This window comes from Pundamilia nyererei, unplaced genomic scaffold (genome assembly GCF_000239375.1).
Source record: "Pundamilia nyererei isolate P.nyererei 1_Seehausen unplaced genomic scaffold, PunNye1.0 scaffold00018, whole genome shotgun sequence".
In the NCBI taxonomy this organism is placed as follows: Eukaryota; Metazoa; Chordata; class Actinopteri; order Cichliformes; family Cichlidae; genus Pundamilia; species Pundamilia nyererei.
The window spans coordinates 3,206,634-3,222,853 of record NW_005187419.1 but is presented as its reverse complement, the minus strand read 5'-3'; the positions used below and the strand labels follow the sequence as shown (position 1 = coordinate 3,222,853).

General features: G+C 40.8%; 2 protein-coding genes across 3 annotated transcripts in view; one reads left to right on the top strand and one right to left on the bottom strand.

Annotated features, from left to right (window-relative positions):
• LOC102206147 (1-phosphatidylinositol 4,5-bisphosphate phosphodiesterase delta-3-A-like) overlaps window positions 1–7,917 on the bottom strand; it is a 33,278-nt gene extending 25,361 nt beyond the window's left edge. Inside the window, exon 1 of one of the 2 annotated variants that reach the window (XM_005726169.1) lies at window positions 7,614–7,917. In XM_005726169.1, the coding sequence (XP_005726226.1) occupies window positions 7,614–7,701 (88 nt within the window). In that variant the 5' untranslated portion in view covers window positions 7,702–7,917. Of the gene's footprint in view, window positions 1–6,315; window positions 6,341–7,613 lie in introns of those variants that run through there. The other variant, XM_005726170.1, reaches the window with a different exon arrangement.
• Window positions 7,918–11,211: 3,294 nt separating this feature from the next.
• hexim1 (HEXIM P-TEFb complex subunit 1) lies at window positions 11,212–13,330 on the top strand. Its single transcript, XM_005726168.2, has 2 exons — window positions 11,212–12,853; window positions 13,189–13,330. The coding sequence occupies exon 1, from the start codon at window positions 11,759–11,761 to the stop codon at window positions 12,836–12,838; it is 1,080 nt and encodes a 359-aa protein (XP_005726225.1). The 5' UTR covers window positions 11,212–11,758; the 3' UTR covers window positions 12,839–12,853; window positions 13,189–13,330.
• Window positions 13,331–16,220: the final 2,890 nt, after the last annotated feature.

Below are 16,220 nucleotides of genomic sequence, written 5' to 3'. Positions count from 1 at the left end.
GCCGGAGGGAAAGGTGGCATCTCAGGCAGGAGGTAGTGGGACACGCCCACACAGGCACCCTCAGGAGGAGGCCCTGCTAGGGCCGTAACAATATATATTTCTATTTGGGGAAATTTAAGAGGCTTATCCCTCAAAACTTTAAATACAAAAAAGTTGCAAAAAAATAGTTTATAACAACAGGAAATTTATTTTGAGTGTCTTCATAGTTTTATTTTTGAAATACACCAATTTTTATATACAGCAGGAAAAACGAAAAACAATCCTATGATGCAAATTTGCAAAGAAAACAGCATGTGCATCAAAATAAACTATTTCCAGCAGTGCAATTCGAGTTCTAAGCATTCCAGAAACTATTCAGAAAAGTATAGAGTCAAACATGACTTATAAAAACACCAGTATAGGCTTTTAAGGCCTACAAGTAAAAAACTACATTTTCCGCGAAAATGGCGTCACTTCCGGTTTCGGACAGGAAATGTCGGACATGTGACAGTTTGGGCTGACATCTGTTTCAATGTGGGAAGTGTTACGAACAGCTGATCGGATCGGCAAAGCGTGTTTCTGGAATATTATGTTTTTGTTCCTGCAAGCGCTTTTTATGCAATTTTTGCAAAGCTTTATGTGGAAGGAAACCGTGACCGAGGACAAGCTGATGGCATAAGATGCAAGTACAACTCCTCCAGTTTCATATGCAAAACAATTTATTGCACTAGCTCACGCAGTTCCGGTTCTACAGGGATTTAAAGAGTTAACAATAACAATGTATTGAATAATGACTTTAAAAAAATAATATAAAATAGTGTGCAAATACTGATAACAGTGCAAATGTTTGCAATATAAAAAATAAATGAAAAATGTAAACATCTGTGTTTAGTGAACTTTGCAGTGTTGCTCTGTGGTGCAGCTATGACACCATAGCAAAGTTTACACACTACTTGATCCACATCTGACTCCGCGAACCCATAATGTTTCCACACCACTGAAGTTTTTTGGGTTTTTTTACCTCTCTTTTCAACCAACGGCAGTCACTCTCCTCTCCAAATAACTTCTGCTTAGCTTTCCGAGCTTTCCGAGCTTACCTCGGGTCCTCTTAATTGTTGTAATGCCTGTTCGAAATGCAGAGAGGTGCACTCGATCTGCCGCAGAGAGGTGCGCTCGATTTGCCACATGGAGCAGCGCGAGAGTAAAGCACGAGGGAGGGGCTAATAATGGCTCAGTCATTTTTAATGATCGTTGAAAGCCCAGATCGTAATCGTGATTAAAATTCGATTAATTGAGCAGCCCTATCCACAGATTTAAGAAATTTGGTACAGTTTGGTGTGCTTCTGAAAAGCCTCTTCATAAGTGTGAAAGTACTCTCTGAAATGTCTAACATTTCGGTTTAGCATGTTGGTGTACTATTTTAAAAGAGGCTGAAAAGTCTGTAGCATAGAAGTGTTTTTGCCCCAGTTCTAATGTTATTGTACGAAACATGCTCACAAATGTCAGTGTTTACTGATATTTACTGTCTTAGTTTGCCATTTTGATTTGCTACCTTTTGCTAATGAGCTATTACCAACAGATATTTAGTCATTAATTAAAGCTGTGATTTTAATGATGACGTTGTAAGAAAAAGTATGCTAATTTGCTTGATAAGCCTAATGTAACAGCACACTCGGAGTAAAAAAACCCCGCTGAGGCAACACTGACAATTTAAAAGGGTTTTAAAAAAGTACAACTGTTAAACCTTATCTTTAAATCAAGATAGAGTCCAGATATCCATCAAAAAGAGGCACTTACTGAGAGTGGGTTTTGTCAGCAGGTACATGTAAACAAGTCAGCTAGCTGACATCTACAGAAGCTAAAGCTTAGCTTATTCTGGCTGAAGTAGTTCCAAATCACCAAACTTTAAAGCACTGCTAGAGTTTGTGCATAAAGATGAAAACTAAACACCGGTTATATTTTGGTAGTTAGTAAAGTTTGGCTAATTAACACATACAAATGAGCTGACTTTTAACAAGGTACACCTTGTTAATACCAGGCCGGGCCTGTGACGGCCTATATGCTAGTTATAACATCAATTCAACAAGTTTCTGGAAACATTACTCAGATTTTGGTCTATTTTGACGTGATAATGTCATGCAGTTGGTCTTGCTCTCTGGAAATATTTTACTCTTCTCTGGAAACACTAGGAATTACTGTGCAGAAAATCACAGTAGATCATCAGTTTCTAAAATACTCAGAGATCATCTTGTCTGGAACCAACAACTGTGCCACATTCAAAATCTCTTCAATCACCTTTCTTTCCCATTCTGATGCTCAGTTTGACCTTTGGGGTGTTATCTTAACCGTGTATACAAGACTATAATGCAATCACTGCCACATGATTGGCTCAACAAATATTTGTACCACTTCAAATCAGGCATTCTTAGGATAATACTGGCACAGTGGCACTCTCTTAGAAATAAAGGGTTTTCAATAAAAGTACTCAAGGATCATTCAGTGAGGAGCAACATCTGCAATTTCTCCAGTTGGCAAAGGCAACTGTGATAATGCGGCAGGAAGAAGACATAAAACTGCAGCCAAGAGAATGTCTGGGATGACACGATCCAAAATACAAGGTTAGTTAAGAAGATGTTGTGTAGTTTTGAAAAAGTATGATCCCAAAATTATGGCTAGACAGGTATTTATAATTTGCTGAAATAATAGTGTCTGGGACAGTTAACCCAGACGCTGTACTGTACACTGAGTTTTTAAAAGCCTACTTAAGAGGGATGCTACTAATGAGCATTGCTTTAAAAAGTGTTGCCTCCTGTAAATGAGTTCCTCAGTCAAAGCAGTAAAAGCTAGGACTGAAAAACACAGTTCATCTCCTATGGAGGTAACAGAGGTGTGCATCACATATTTAATGTCAATTAACCAAATGTTCATGCAGGAAAGAGAAAGGGACACCACAGCCAATAAGATTCCTTCTCAGGGGAACGTGAAAGTAAATGAAATTTCATGACAATACAATGAATAGTTAGAAGAGATCTTTTCGTCTCAACCCAACAGACTGACATTATCTATCTCTACAACTGTGCCACTTGCAAGTGGATAAAGCAAATAACGGAAAACAATTAACATTTTAATTAACTCAGCAATGGAGATTCCTCCGAGGGTGCTTTGACACTGTGAGCAGCAGTGTAGCTTTAACGCTGAAAGGAGGATTAAAATCCAAATAACTATATCAGCTGGTCAGTGCACTGTGCTTGCATGAGTCCTCTTCACTCAGGCCCACATACCAGCTCCTCCCGGGACACGGTTCACGTTTCTGTCAGCATAGCAGCAGTCACAAGAGTCAGCTAGCATGGATTCTCGCATAAAGATAGACAAGTATAGGGGCTGTAGATTTAATACGGGCCAATTAAAGTTTCTCAGCTCTGTCGCACAGCTGTCCCCTCTAGGAGGCAAACAGTGGCATCCAGTCTGCATCTCCAAAATCAAAAGTGTTTAGGCAAAATGATGAGATTCCAGCTCAAAAGAAGAAAAATGATCAGTTGGAAACCGTATTTTTCTTCTTTGGAATCGGGACTCTCTGTGGAATTTACTGATGTGAACCCCCCCTAACTCCCCAAAAAAGGACTGAGTAGAAAAAAGTGAGTGTTATTTGGAAATGCAGAATCGTTGCCAATGGTTTCTGGACAGCAGAGAGTTGAACATGAAAGCAGAGCAGCCTCTTTGTATTCAGTCGAAAACAAGCAGCTTTTAGTCAAACGTTCTCTTTGTCTCTTATAATGAATGAAACATCATTTATTTGCTCATTAATAAGCAAGTTATGACCACACAGTAAGCAGGACTCACTGTGTGCGACTAGACTCGCTCTGAACAATATCTGGATTCCAGTAAAATATTAAAAAAATGTTGAGAAATAAATGAGCTTTTGTAAAAAACTGTCATTTTATTTGCCAATATGTGGTTAAATATGCCGTCAAAGCACAATTTAAGGTTGCAATGCGTATTAACAAGGCTATGATCGTGATTTTTAAGCCACATTAAAGTCAAACCTCTACTGTTGATTTACTGTTTTCCAACCTGAGGTTGGCAGACTTAACCATAGGCAGGAGAAAACCAGACTGTGAGAGCAGTATGGTTTGGTAGAAGGGAAAGGGGATTCCTATTTTCTTTTGGACAGTGCACAACCTGAAAAAAAATTGAAATTTGAATGGAGTTGAATAGAGCTGACTTTAGCTTGAACATGTCAGTATATATTTTACCTTTTGTCTAATAAACTGGCAATACTTTTCTTTGCTACAATGTGAGCCTGCACACACAAAAACAGCGGAGCTGTGATTATTTAGAAAAAAAAAGGTTATTCACAATCAAATTCAAATTCAAATTTTATTAGTCACGTACACAGTCGGAATAAGTGTCTGTTGTTACACAACTGATGCTATTTATTGTATGTTGGGGCTCAGTTAGATCCCACTGAGGTTAAATCCTTCTAAACACCTGACCATTCAAACCGAATAACAGATGATAACCTTGTTGATTGTGACCTGTTTGGCCGGGAATGTTGTTGACCACAATCGCAGACATAAAGCATATGTAAAGCTCTCAGATTTACAGCTGAGTTTACTCAGATACCAAACAGATACCACGTATTCCCTGCAGCGGCCTCCGAAAACATCACCTCAGCTCACGATCGTGTTTACATTCATCTTGTAGATGCAACGTGTGAAATTGTCCCATCTCTTCGGTCTAAACCGACTGAAACTCATCATGGATGTTGTTTTGTAAATCCTTGGCTTATGCAGGCTGTTGGCTCACACAAGAAACTAATTGCTGTGTACCACCGTTAACAGCGCTGCCAACAGCCGCAGACTCTCTCCCTGAAATCAAATCCCCCAAAACCCCTGTGGGGACGTCTGTGGCAATGAATATATTTATCCATGTTTGCGCTAGTCTGATTCAAACATGGATTATCTCAAAACTAACAAATCTCTGCCTCTCAGGCCACATTCGTCACTTTGGCTCACTGTGAGTGAGAAATGTTTGAACGAGGAAGGCGGATCAGTCCTGTGACACCACATGACACAAAACCTTTGAACTTAGGTCAGTCCCACCTGCAGATTGCGAAACTATTCGGTGTTTTCGCTTTGATGTGAAAGCGGCTAAAACATGGTGGGTGGACAGTCACCTGACAAATTTATGACAACAAGTGTTGGTGGTGAGTCTACTTGGGTGACCTCACTTGCTTTATTATTAAGTATTAGTGGGACACTCAAATATAGCAATGCCAGTGTTGCGTTTTCAGGCGCAGATACAGTTTCAGACTTCAGTAATGCTTAAAGAGGTCTGTGCATAGTGTCAGAGTTTAAACATGGTGCCACTGCAGAAGTATGGATCCATGTTTACACACTGTTGCAAAAACATTAAAATTCTGCATTTCTGTTTTCACTAAACATGCAAGAAGAGCTGAATTTATAAGAGATTGTTTCTGCATACTGTTTTTACTTATTAAGGTCTTTGCTTTCAATCACAATTTTGGCCTATAGTGACTTTAGGATAAATAAAGTTGTTATTTGCAGCCACCCCCTTACCACTAGGGGCTGCCACAGCAGATAACTCCACATGTTTGATTTGACAGAGTTCTTAAACGGACGCCAACCCCAAAAGACTTGTATCTCTGGCAAGAATCAAACCAGCAACCACTACACCACTGCAGATAAAACAATTATTATGCCCCATTCTGGGTTGTTATAATTATCTTCCTGGAGTTTAACGTCATGATCCGGAGTCTGTTTATCAGTAATCCCCCAAGTTTCACATTTTCCTCTCCTGGTGCGTTTCCTGTATCTTGTCTAGTCCCCGTCTCTGCATTAGAGAGCCTCTGTTTAGTTATTCCTCGTTTTATTTAGTTAGTTTCTCGTGTGTTTTATTTAATTTTGCATCTTTTGTCTCATTTTCTTCAGTTAGGTTCAGCTGTGTTAATGGGTGTTTTCCATACCCCTGATTACCCCACGTGCATATTTAATCCCTTATGGTTTTCTTAGCTCATTGTTGTGCTGTACTGTGTCAGCTTGTTAGTGCCTCCCTCATATGTTCCTGTTTCGATTACTTTGTGCTGTTCTTTGTCAGCTAACTGGACTTCCTGTTTCAGTTGACCAATAAAACACTTAATACTCTATTTTGTTTATAAGATATTAAGAAAAAGAGTTGGTTTTACTTCCTCAGTAATTGTGTTAAAATTATGATTTAAAACTGACCAAAAATAATTATGATACTGCAGACCAGAAATACTCAGACCAGCCCATTTTACACCACCAACCATGGCATGTTCAAAGTCACTTCAATTACCTTTCTTCCTCATTCCAGTGCTCCGTTTGACCGTCAGCAGGTTGTTCTAATCATGTCTACCTGCCTAAATGCACAGTGTTCCTGCCAGGTGATTGGCTGATTACCTATTTGTCTTAATAAGCAGTTGAACAGATGTGCCTAATTAGGTAGTCATGAGTGCATTCCTCATGCTTATGCTGTTACAATGTTGGATGCTCATGTGAAACACTGCCAAAGTTTCAGGCTTCATGCTGCTCTGAATGCTCAGTTTCAGACCGGTTTCTACTCTTGGCTATGTGCCACTGTGCATCAATGAGAGTGGAAATCCCTGATATAGTACAGCTTATTACTGGATCATATTGTGCCAGTGCAACACCTCAAGATAAATATTTACAAGTGAGTCATGCAAAACTACTCTACTAAAGTCCAGGAATTAAAAATATGGGGTTGGGGAAAAAAACACAATACGTTCCCTTTATACATATAAAACTGAAAAGAAAAAAAAAAGAATTAAAATAAAAAGCAAAGATTTCATCCAACATTTCTGTCTGTGAGCTAATTTTGTATGCCTGCATATATACGTCGTTAACACTGGTTCAGCCTTCCAGAAATCCAGCGTCTTCTCAGAGATTCTGACAGGTGCGCTATGGCTGCTCAGCAAGTGTCTATTTTGGGGCGAGTTTGGGAAGGGGCAGTGACATATCGGGACTGAACTGTGAGGGGAGTAGGCTGAGATGGGAATGGCGAGGAGCCTGAATCAGAGCAGTAGTCCAGTGAGTAACTCTGCTCTTCATAAACACATGACCGTTGTAACTACACCCACAAATACTCAGAACTTCGCTTCTGTTTGATGCCATTATCTGTAAGCTCGGTCATTACTCACTTTCTAAGAACATCATCATTTTAAAAAAGCAAACCTGTTATGCCTGTTTTGTTAATGTATTTTTTGTAAACTGGGGGAAGTAAATGAATGACACGAATTAACGAGACTACAAATTAAAGCAAACAATCTGTAACTAAGAAGTGAGCAATTATCAATGAAAGTAGGTGAAATGAATCATCTTTTCAGAAAGATGCAAAGATTTCTCGAATTACACCGCCTTCTAAGAGAAACTATGTTATGAATTATGAAGGCATAAATAGCTACCGATTATAATTGCTGTCTTAGTAAAAGGCAACATAACAAACAAGGTGACTAAAAATCACTGAAGCCTCAGTTAAGTTTGTACCAACAATGAGCGGAAAAACAAAACAAAACACTTCAGCCTGGAGCTGACGGTGAACTCCTAGGAGCAGGTCAGATTTGGAGGTGTCCTTACCGAGCCTCCTGATGAGGTCCGTCGTCTTCTCATTCACTTTCCTCCTGTGCTCCCTGGGACTGGTCTTGCCGGTGCCTACGCTTAACATGATCGCTACATAAACTCCAGCGAAATAAACTTAAGCTTGTAACTTTAGGGGTTTGAGGAAGCTGAGGGCGCAGGTGTCCTTAAACTGCCCCAGACAGACCCCCAGCCCGCAGAAAGAGAGCGAGCGAGAGAGAGAGAGAACCGACCGCAGGAGTCCCCTCCCCAGATTTGCTACTCATGTTTGCGCGCAGGACTCCAAACGAGTCGCACGCTTCTGGAGCCAACACCTTACTCCTCCTCCTCCTCTTCCTCTTCCTGCCCCAACGAAAACGTAAAGGGACCTTGGTGGTGGATCAGGTATGGTCAAGTCCCCCTCCATACATTAATTTGTATACACACTTGTTTAAATGGTTTAAAGCGCACTATGTGCGCACGGAGTCTCAACAGTTGCGTATCAAAGCCTTTTTGGTTAAATCTGTTCTTCAAAAAAACCCAAAAAACTTTTTATGGGACCTTTTTGTTTTTTGTAAATAAAATAAATAAACCCAAATATAGACTTGTTTGAAATGTTTATTTCGAGTTTATTTTGCGCGGATGCCATGCTGTATTCCAAAAAGAAAAATTGTGCTGTTTCGCCTACCTTTTCATATATAAATTTTAAAAAGCTTGCATACTTACATGAATATAGTGGCGTGATTAACGTCCAGAGGCAAAGAGCAGGTTACCCTTTGTCTAGGCTCAGCAAACATTTAAACAGCTGAAATCTTTTCTTTCAGAGGAGGTAAAGCAAACATATGACCCTGATTGTTCAGGCAAACTTTCAAATATGTAATCACCTTCCTCTAAATGGAGATCAAGAGCAGAAAGAAGTGCTTCCACTTTAGTAAAACTGTTCCCCATTCAAATGCCAGTGACTGAGGAGCTGGCGTCCCCTGTTGGTTATTAAAAGTAACTGCTTAGCTCTCAACAACAACAATCAGTTCCGTAATGCCACATTCATCATCTGTGGCCAGTATGTTCATGCTGTCTGCACAGATTTAAATGGTTGGTTATGAAAGTGAAAACCTGCACTGCAGTCTTTTTTAATTTTTTGGTTATTAGATGGTGCTCACAGTACCAGAGCACTGCCTGCAAACTTAATTAAGTCTTAGTAATGGAGTTATAACAGAGAGCAGAGAGTGACAGAGCTGAGTCACAGCCATGTGCAAAGTAAACACACACGTACAGGTTTGGTAGGCTGGGTGGATGGAGCCTAAGGTGATGTTTCTTTAACCTGGTCATTTAATGAAGCTGGTGGATTGACTGTTTCCCTTACTAAAACACCCATCTGGACCTGCTGTCTGCACAAACTCCTCCTGCACCTCCTCTTCAGGCCCGTGCACCAGCGTATAATAGTATATTACACATATCTTTCATCTCCGCTCAATTGCAGCAACTACTATGTTGGACAGGGTGAGAGATTAAGTCATGCCTGCTAATCCTCACAAGCTGTGATCTATGCAGGAGCAGCTCTGGTGCTGTAGCTGCGCACCGCTCCTTGATTTGAGAATATGGGAAGCCCTGGTACTGTTTCTCAATCTCCATGGTCATTAGGTTTCATATTAACTAGAACAGATCACCTCCCCTCTCAAAGGATTTCCCAGTTTGCCTTGCTTATTTGCCAAAGCTGAAACTCTGCCTGCTTCTATTAGTAGAAACAGTGGGCCTGTGTTGTTTGTAGCCAGTCTTCACTGGCAGTGTTAGGAGAGACCAGTCACCCAACATAAGGCCACAGACTGAATAACCCACTTCTTCCATTAATGGAAGCAAACTGCTTTGTGAAAACTGGACACAATTTGTGGATGACACAGTGAAGCATGCACAGTTAAGGATTAACACGGAATAATGACTAACTCTTTAACCATTGTGACATCAAATATGTATGCATGTAGTATGCACATGTAAATAATGTGCATCAGAAAACAAACAAAACAAATTAACCACATTAACATATTCCACATAAAGGTTTCAACCTTTTTCCCCACAGCATTTTATTTCCATTTGTTTATTTCACACAAGCCGACAATACAGAAAAGTTGTGAATACTGTAGAAGATTATTGGTTTGGCGAGTTACACCCATCTAGAGCTTGCTAACACTAGTTAACTAAAGGGAAACTGGAAAGATCAGGCGCGGTCTACTTCCTGAAAGCAAGACAGTTGCTCAAACGTCTCACGTGAAGGACTGTTTCAAAAAACGAATGTTTTCAGTCTGTTTGTGTATATTTTCGGTACTCTGATTTGTACAGTTCGACTAACTGTGGCAGTACTTGAAATGTGTACACTAATCGCTTTAGTGAAACGAGAAAATCACATCGGAATAAAACAGCCCAGGAATTACGCGGGCCCCATATGAACACGTTGGCCTAGTTAGCAGATGGCTATCATTACCAGTAGCACAGCGCATTGTAGTTGCTTTGCTTTGCTGCAGTTGAATCGACAAACTGACACAAGCCAAACAATTTTATTTAAAAACGGTCTATCACTCATGGTTTAATACTTTTTATATTATCGCTACACGGTAGCGTACGCTAACTTACGTTAGCTTACCTAGCTTTAGTGCAGTATGGCGTTTTTCGTCATACTCACACCGACTAGGAGCGTTTTCTGTGACCAATGAGTTAAACGTTAAGTTTATTTTTGTTGTAGTACGTATGGCTTCGTATGTATGTGGAGTAGTGTAGTGTTTAGTTTGGGAGCCACGACACGTAGCGCCCGTTGGCTAACGTTTGGCTAACGTTAGCTAGCTAGCGTCTCCTTAGCCGTTAACACGAGACAACAGTGTAAAACTAACACTGCGTATCAGAACGTTGGCTCCGCGGAAAAACTCAAACGCTGATCTGCACCACTTCGTCAACTGCTAATAGGATTATTGAGCAAGTGTGAGATCGCCTGACCCACCCTTTAACAACGAGGGGTTCGGAACAGCGCTCTCCACGGCAGCTTCACAATAAATGTCGTTTGTTTACGCTGATTCCAGAGTTCCCCTGGCCCTCTGCCCCACAACATATCACTCCGCACAGAAGAGACTTTTGACACGGAAACATTCAATCTCTCAAATGGCGCCTGAGCAACGCATTTTTATGGCAGCTGACATGTACAAAAATTTATGTTTTGAATAAGCTGTATTTACTTAGTTTCTCAAATGAACGTCGAAGACGGACTAGATTCCGCAAGACAGTTTCTTGTTGTAGCTTAAAATACAGGGGGGGGTTAATTGTATGGGTAATTTTGTCCTATGTTGGCTGGATGAGTAAATAAAAACAAAGCCTATTATTGTGTGTTTAAACCACGCATATTTGCTCCAGTTTGCAAATCACTTATTTCAAATGTAAACAGATTAACTTTTAGTTCTTCAATTGCAAACACAACCCCTTCATTTGTAAATAGTAGCGTCCGTAAAATGCCCGGGACTGCTTTCTTTGCGTGGATTACGGTCCTGTGATTGACTATTGATCTGCCCAATCAGAAAATACCTTGAGCTTAGCAACAGCAAAATTATTCTCTGGTCCAATCAACAAAGAGTAGGGTAGGCTTTAGCGGACTCGAGATCCTCTTAATTGATTGGTCAAGAAGCTCGCCAGTTATGGTAGACTTGTGGGCTATGTAGTTTGGTGCGAAGGTCTCCGCCAAGGCTTCGCCTAAACGAAAACGTCATACCCCACAATCCATCAGGAGTTGAAAGCAGTAGCATGCGCACGGGTAGAGGCGGAGCTGGTATATAAACACGAGCTCCCTCTTCTTGAGCGGCACACTGGACACTGTTGTGACGGCGGAACGCTGTCTCCGGGTTAACGATAACTCTGACAGCATCGAAACAGTTAATGGTAGTTAGCGACAGTTGCTCTGACAAACCCTTGGAGGAGTAACAAGTGTTTACTGTTCGGAAGTTTACTTTTACTTTGCGCGCGTTTGTTTACAAACGCAAACAATCTCAAAAGTTTCTTTATTGATTACGCGAGATTGTAGAATATTTTTGTTCAAATTAACGTCTTTTTAACGAACTTTAAAACTCAGTCACGGGAGCATGAATATCATCTAAAAATGTGCTAAAGTGGAGCCATAGGAGCGGAACACCAGGATGACTGAGCCAGAGGAGACGACCCATCACCTGAAAACTTCAGCCAGCCCTTCAGGTGGGAGCAGTGGAGACGCGTTGGAGCATCTCCCAGCAAGAAACCATGATGGACCACAAAACGGCGACAGGGGGCGACAGAGCGAGCATAAGCAGGAGCAGCGGGCGGAGAACTGCGAGGATATCAACACAGACAAGTTACGGCAAATGAAAGGCGGGCAGAGGGAGGTGTGTCCTGGGTTAGCAGCCGGAAACGAGGTCCAGAAGTGCCCGATTTCAACTCAGCCTCATCAGAAACGCAGCATCCAAGGAGCGACAGAAGACCACCACACCACACAGGGAAAAAACGGCCAAGACAGACGGCTGCAGGTACAAGTGGATAGTTTGCACATCGACTCTGATACGGGCTTAGATGCGCGTCTAGGCAAGAAAAGGCACAGGCGCAGGACCTCCAAGAAGAAGCGCCACTGGAAGCCGTATAACAAACTTTCCTGGGAGGAAAAGAAAGCCCTAGAAGAGAAGGAGACTGCCAGGGCTTCGCGCGTAAGAGAGGAAATGTTCGCCAAAGGGCTCCCTGTTGCCCCTTACAACACAACTCAGTTCCTGATGGACGAGCACGACCGAGAGGAACCCGACCTCAACACCCAGATGGGGGTCAGGCGGCCTTCTGGGGTCGGGGTTTGCATGGAGGACACTGGCAGCGAGGATGAGGTCTTGGAAAACGAGGACCAGGACTACGATGACGGCAGCGGCGGGGGCAGCGATGGCATCGGGAGGCCCGGGAACGCGGGTGGAGAGTTCCTCCAAAGAGACTTTTCCGAGACCTACGAGATGTATCACGTCGAGAGCCTGCAGAATATGACCAAGCAGGAGCTGGTCAAGGAATACCTGGAGCTGGAGAAGTGCATGTCCCGGTTGGAGGAGGAGAACAACCGGCTGAGACGCGCCGTGGAGCCCGGGGGTCAGAACTGCTCGGTTCGGGTCAAAGAGATGGAGAAGGAACTGGAGAGACTGAAAGCCCAAAACATGGAGCTGCTCCTGAAGAGCCAGCCCAGCAAGGACAGGGGCCAGGTCGCTACAAATTAAAATCCTTTGGATAAGGTAAAACATGGGACTACTGCATTTTTAAAAGAATTTATCATAAGTTTTTCTGTAAGCAGTTTGTCACCTGGACAAAATAAGTAAATATTTGACGTTTCCCTTTCTATTTGAGCTGTTAATGTCCCATTCGGTTATTGTTTTCAAGGAGAATTGTAAATATTTCAAATTTGATTTCTTTTTTTTTCTTTTTTTTCTTTTTTTATAAAGAGGTATTTGAAAAGAAATTTCCGTTTGTTCCTCTGCTCAACTTTGTAGGTATCCATTGACATAAACTGTTCTGTTTTTAATTTTAAGAGCAAATATTGTATGTCGGATTATTTTTCTCCCCCCTCCAGAAACTGAACAAGAAGAACTTGCAGCTAATTGGGCCATCCTTTCAGATACTTTTTTGCAAAAAAAAAAAAGAGACTTCAGCGTGAACATTTTAACAGTTGTGTGTTAACCTTTTAGTTCCAATAAAATAATATAAAAATTGAAGTTCTGAATCAGACTGCCATGTGTTGTTCAGCCTGTCCTCAAACACAGGAAGCTGCAGCTAGGAGCTGCTGTCAGTGGCTTTGGTCCGATTTCTTGCAAGGATTCCGATATGGGCCAGACACAAGGCATCAGTGGCCTCTGAATGGAAGACTACATGAGAAGGGGGGGATGGGATATGGATGAGATGCTCTTTATGAAAGCTTAGTCCACTCGGAGGTATACAGGAAGACATGCAAGTGGGATTTTATTGTTTATTTTACTGAATTTTCTAGGTTGTAATACAGACACACTGTGGTTATTACTTTTGCAAGTCAAGGATCTGCAGAAAATCGTGTCTTTATTCTGACTTGATAATGAATTTTCTCATCATTACAGCTACCAATCACATAATATATATTTACACCCCGCCCCCAGTTAAAATTAGTAACTTCACAAGTTTAGGCAGGCCTGATACAAAGAGACATGGCACCCAGAGATTTGTTTTGCAATCGATGGGATAATTATGTAGCAGGGTAGATAGTGGTAGAGGTGTAACTTAAATTTTTATTAAGTTAATTTAGAAATATCTTGCAAATAAATGCCTAAAGGGGGTTCCAAAATGTCTGGCGAGTGGTGAGACTTGTTCCTGAAGAGCCTGTGGACAGCCATGCAGACAAGGTTGGTTACTGATCATGTGAGAAGTGCTGCTCATTTGCAAAGCCTAAGAATGTGATGAAAAGTGTGTCTTTACTTTGGTGGGGTCATCCGTTTTAATAGAATCCCATTATTACAGCTACTACTCACAGAATCCATAAATATTTAAACATTCCCATAAATTAAAATAAAGACCCTCAACACTCCAGATTCCGTTTCCCTTTATGTCTTATAGCCTCTTCAAGCCTCTAGGGGGAGCCAGTCAGCTCCTATTTTAAGATGCCCGCGCTGCAAAATGTGAGGCACATCTCCACTGTAAAAAATGTGTTTTACCCACACACAAAAGTCACAAACGCAAACACTTTTTTTTTAAACATAGTTCTGTTTATTTACATCATATAACCTGCTTTTAAGCACACAGCCACGAGGGAAATGAGTTCAGGCGGACAACCATGTTTTTTATTTGTTTTTTTCTTTTAGTCCAGTCATTTTTCATATTAGTCATACTCGAAAGCAATTCCAAATGTACACAATACAATATGTTACATATTAAGATAGTATGTACAAAAAAAAGAAACGCTTTTAAAATACAACAACGACACAAAAGGTAAAATCACATTTCAGACTGTCGACGTTTCCCTTTGATGAGGTTTTTGTTCATCTTTAGGAAACTGGATGCTGTCTGGCATGACCTAATGCAGTTGTAGGGTGGGGGTGTGTTAGGTGTACCTTATTCACACACTGTGGATTATTAGGCATAGAGAGGTGACCTCAGTTTGTTAAAAAAACAAAAAACAAAAGAAGCAGCTGAGAGAATACTATGCTTTTCCCCTCCTCTGTTAAAGGCAAAGGGAGTGCATAGAAGTGTCCTTGGCTTGAAGTGTGCTTTACTTTACTTTTCTTTCTTTCTTTTATTTTGTTTTGTACAGCCTCTCTGTTAGACTGCTTGTATTTAATGTACACATCTTTGGGTCAGTGCCTCAATTATACCGTCAACCACAGCAGAGGAGGGGAGGAGACCCAGAAATAACAAAAGGAAATGGAAGGATAAGAACCGAGCATGGCACTGCAGAACAAAAACACATTCCAGAAATCAGGCACTTGTAGAAAAAACCTTGAGGTAAGACGAGACTAGAACCTATTTATTATTATCATTCTTCTTCTCTTTCACTGGGTTATTATTTGGTCGCAGGGAAACAAGCAAGCCTTTTGTGACTTCTGAATTTGCACCTCTCACTCGGGTCGTGTTTTTTTTCGCTACTGCAAATTGGTTCTGCGGTCAAGACGAGACAGAAACAACAGACTCTTGTTCTTCTTTTTTCATTTCCTCCAACGTACCATTTCCCCACTCAGGGAAGATTTATTAGAACCTGACCTTGTGTGCTGAAAACACCAAAAAAAAAAAAAAAATCCTACACCAGTCTGTTACACACTGTCAGGCATCTTCTTTTGAGCTCCTGTGTTCAGTGAATATGAGCTGATCTGTTGAGGCAATGCTCAGTAATGCCAGACTTGAAGCCCTGGCGGCATGATCAGCTGTCTGCAAACTGTCCGATATCACATAATAATTACCTGATTAAAATTCAGAACTTGCTACATGTTGTTACTACAGAGTGTTGTGTACATTTTGTGTAACTAGCCACGAGATAATCTTTATTATAAGACTTATCTCGTGAGATAAAGGTTTCCTGCACAGTGCTGTGAATCAGAAAGGCCATCTATGAGGAAATAAGGAATACGTTTAGTCGTGTTTATCTCGTCTCCTTTAAACAGGTACACCCAAGAGGTGAAATTGCAATAAATTTTACTTTAATACAAAATATATATATTTAATATATATATATATTGAATATAAAACAAAAACAAATAATATATTAAGGGAAACATTTCAAGTAACATCTTGAAAACAAAACCAAACAAAAAAACAACTGTGCACTTATTTGCACTTTTGTAAACCTTAAAAAAAAGACCTAAAAAAAAAAAGTACAAACAAATATTATAACATAATATTTATATTTACAGGGTTAACTTAACAAGGCTTTGTACAAATGTTACAAAAATCGTTTAACACAAACACCTGCACGTTTAGACATGGTCACAAATATTTTTGGGCAAACACACATAAACATTATTAACAAGTAGAGGGAGACAACTGCATTTCATGTGAGCTGAAGTTTGGTGGAGTTTTACAGTGTGAATGGTCAGAGGGGAAACGTTAGGAAGACTGATATGAAGAATCAGTTGTTTGCCCTCCTGA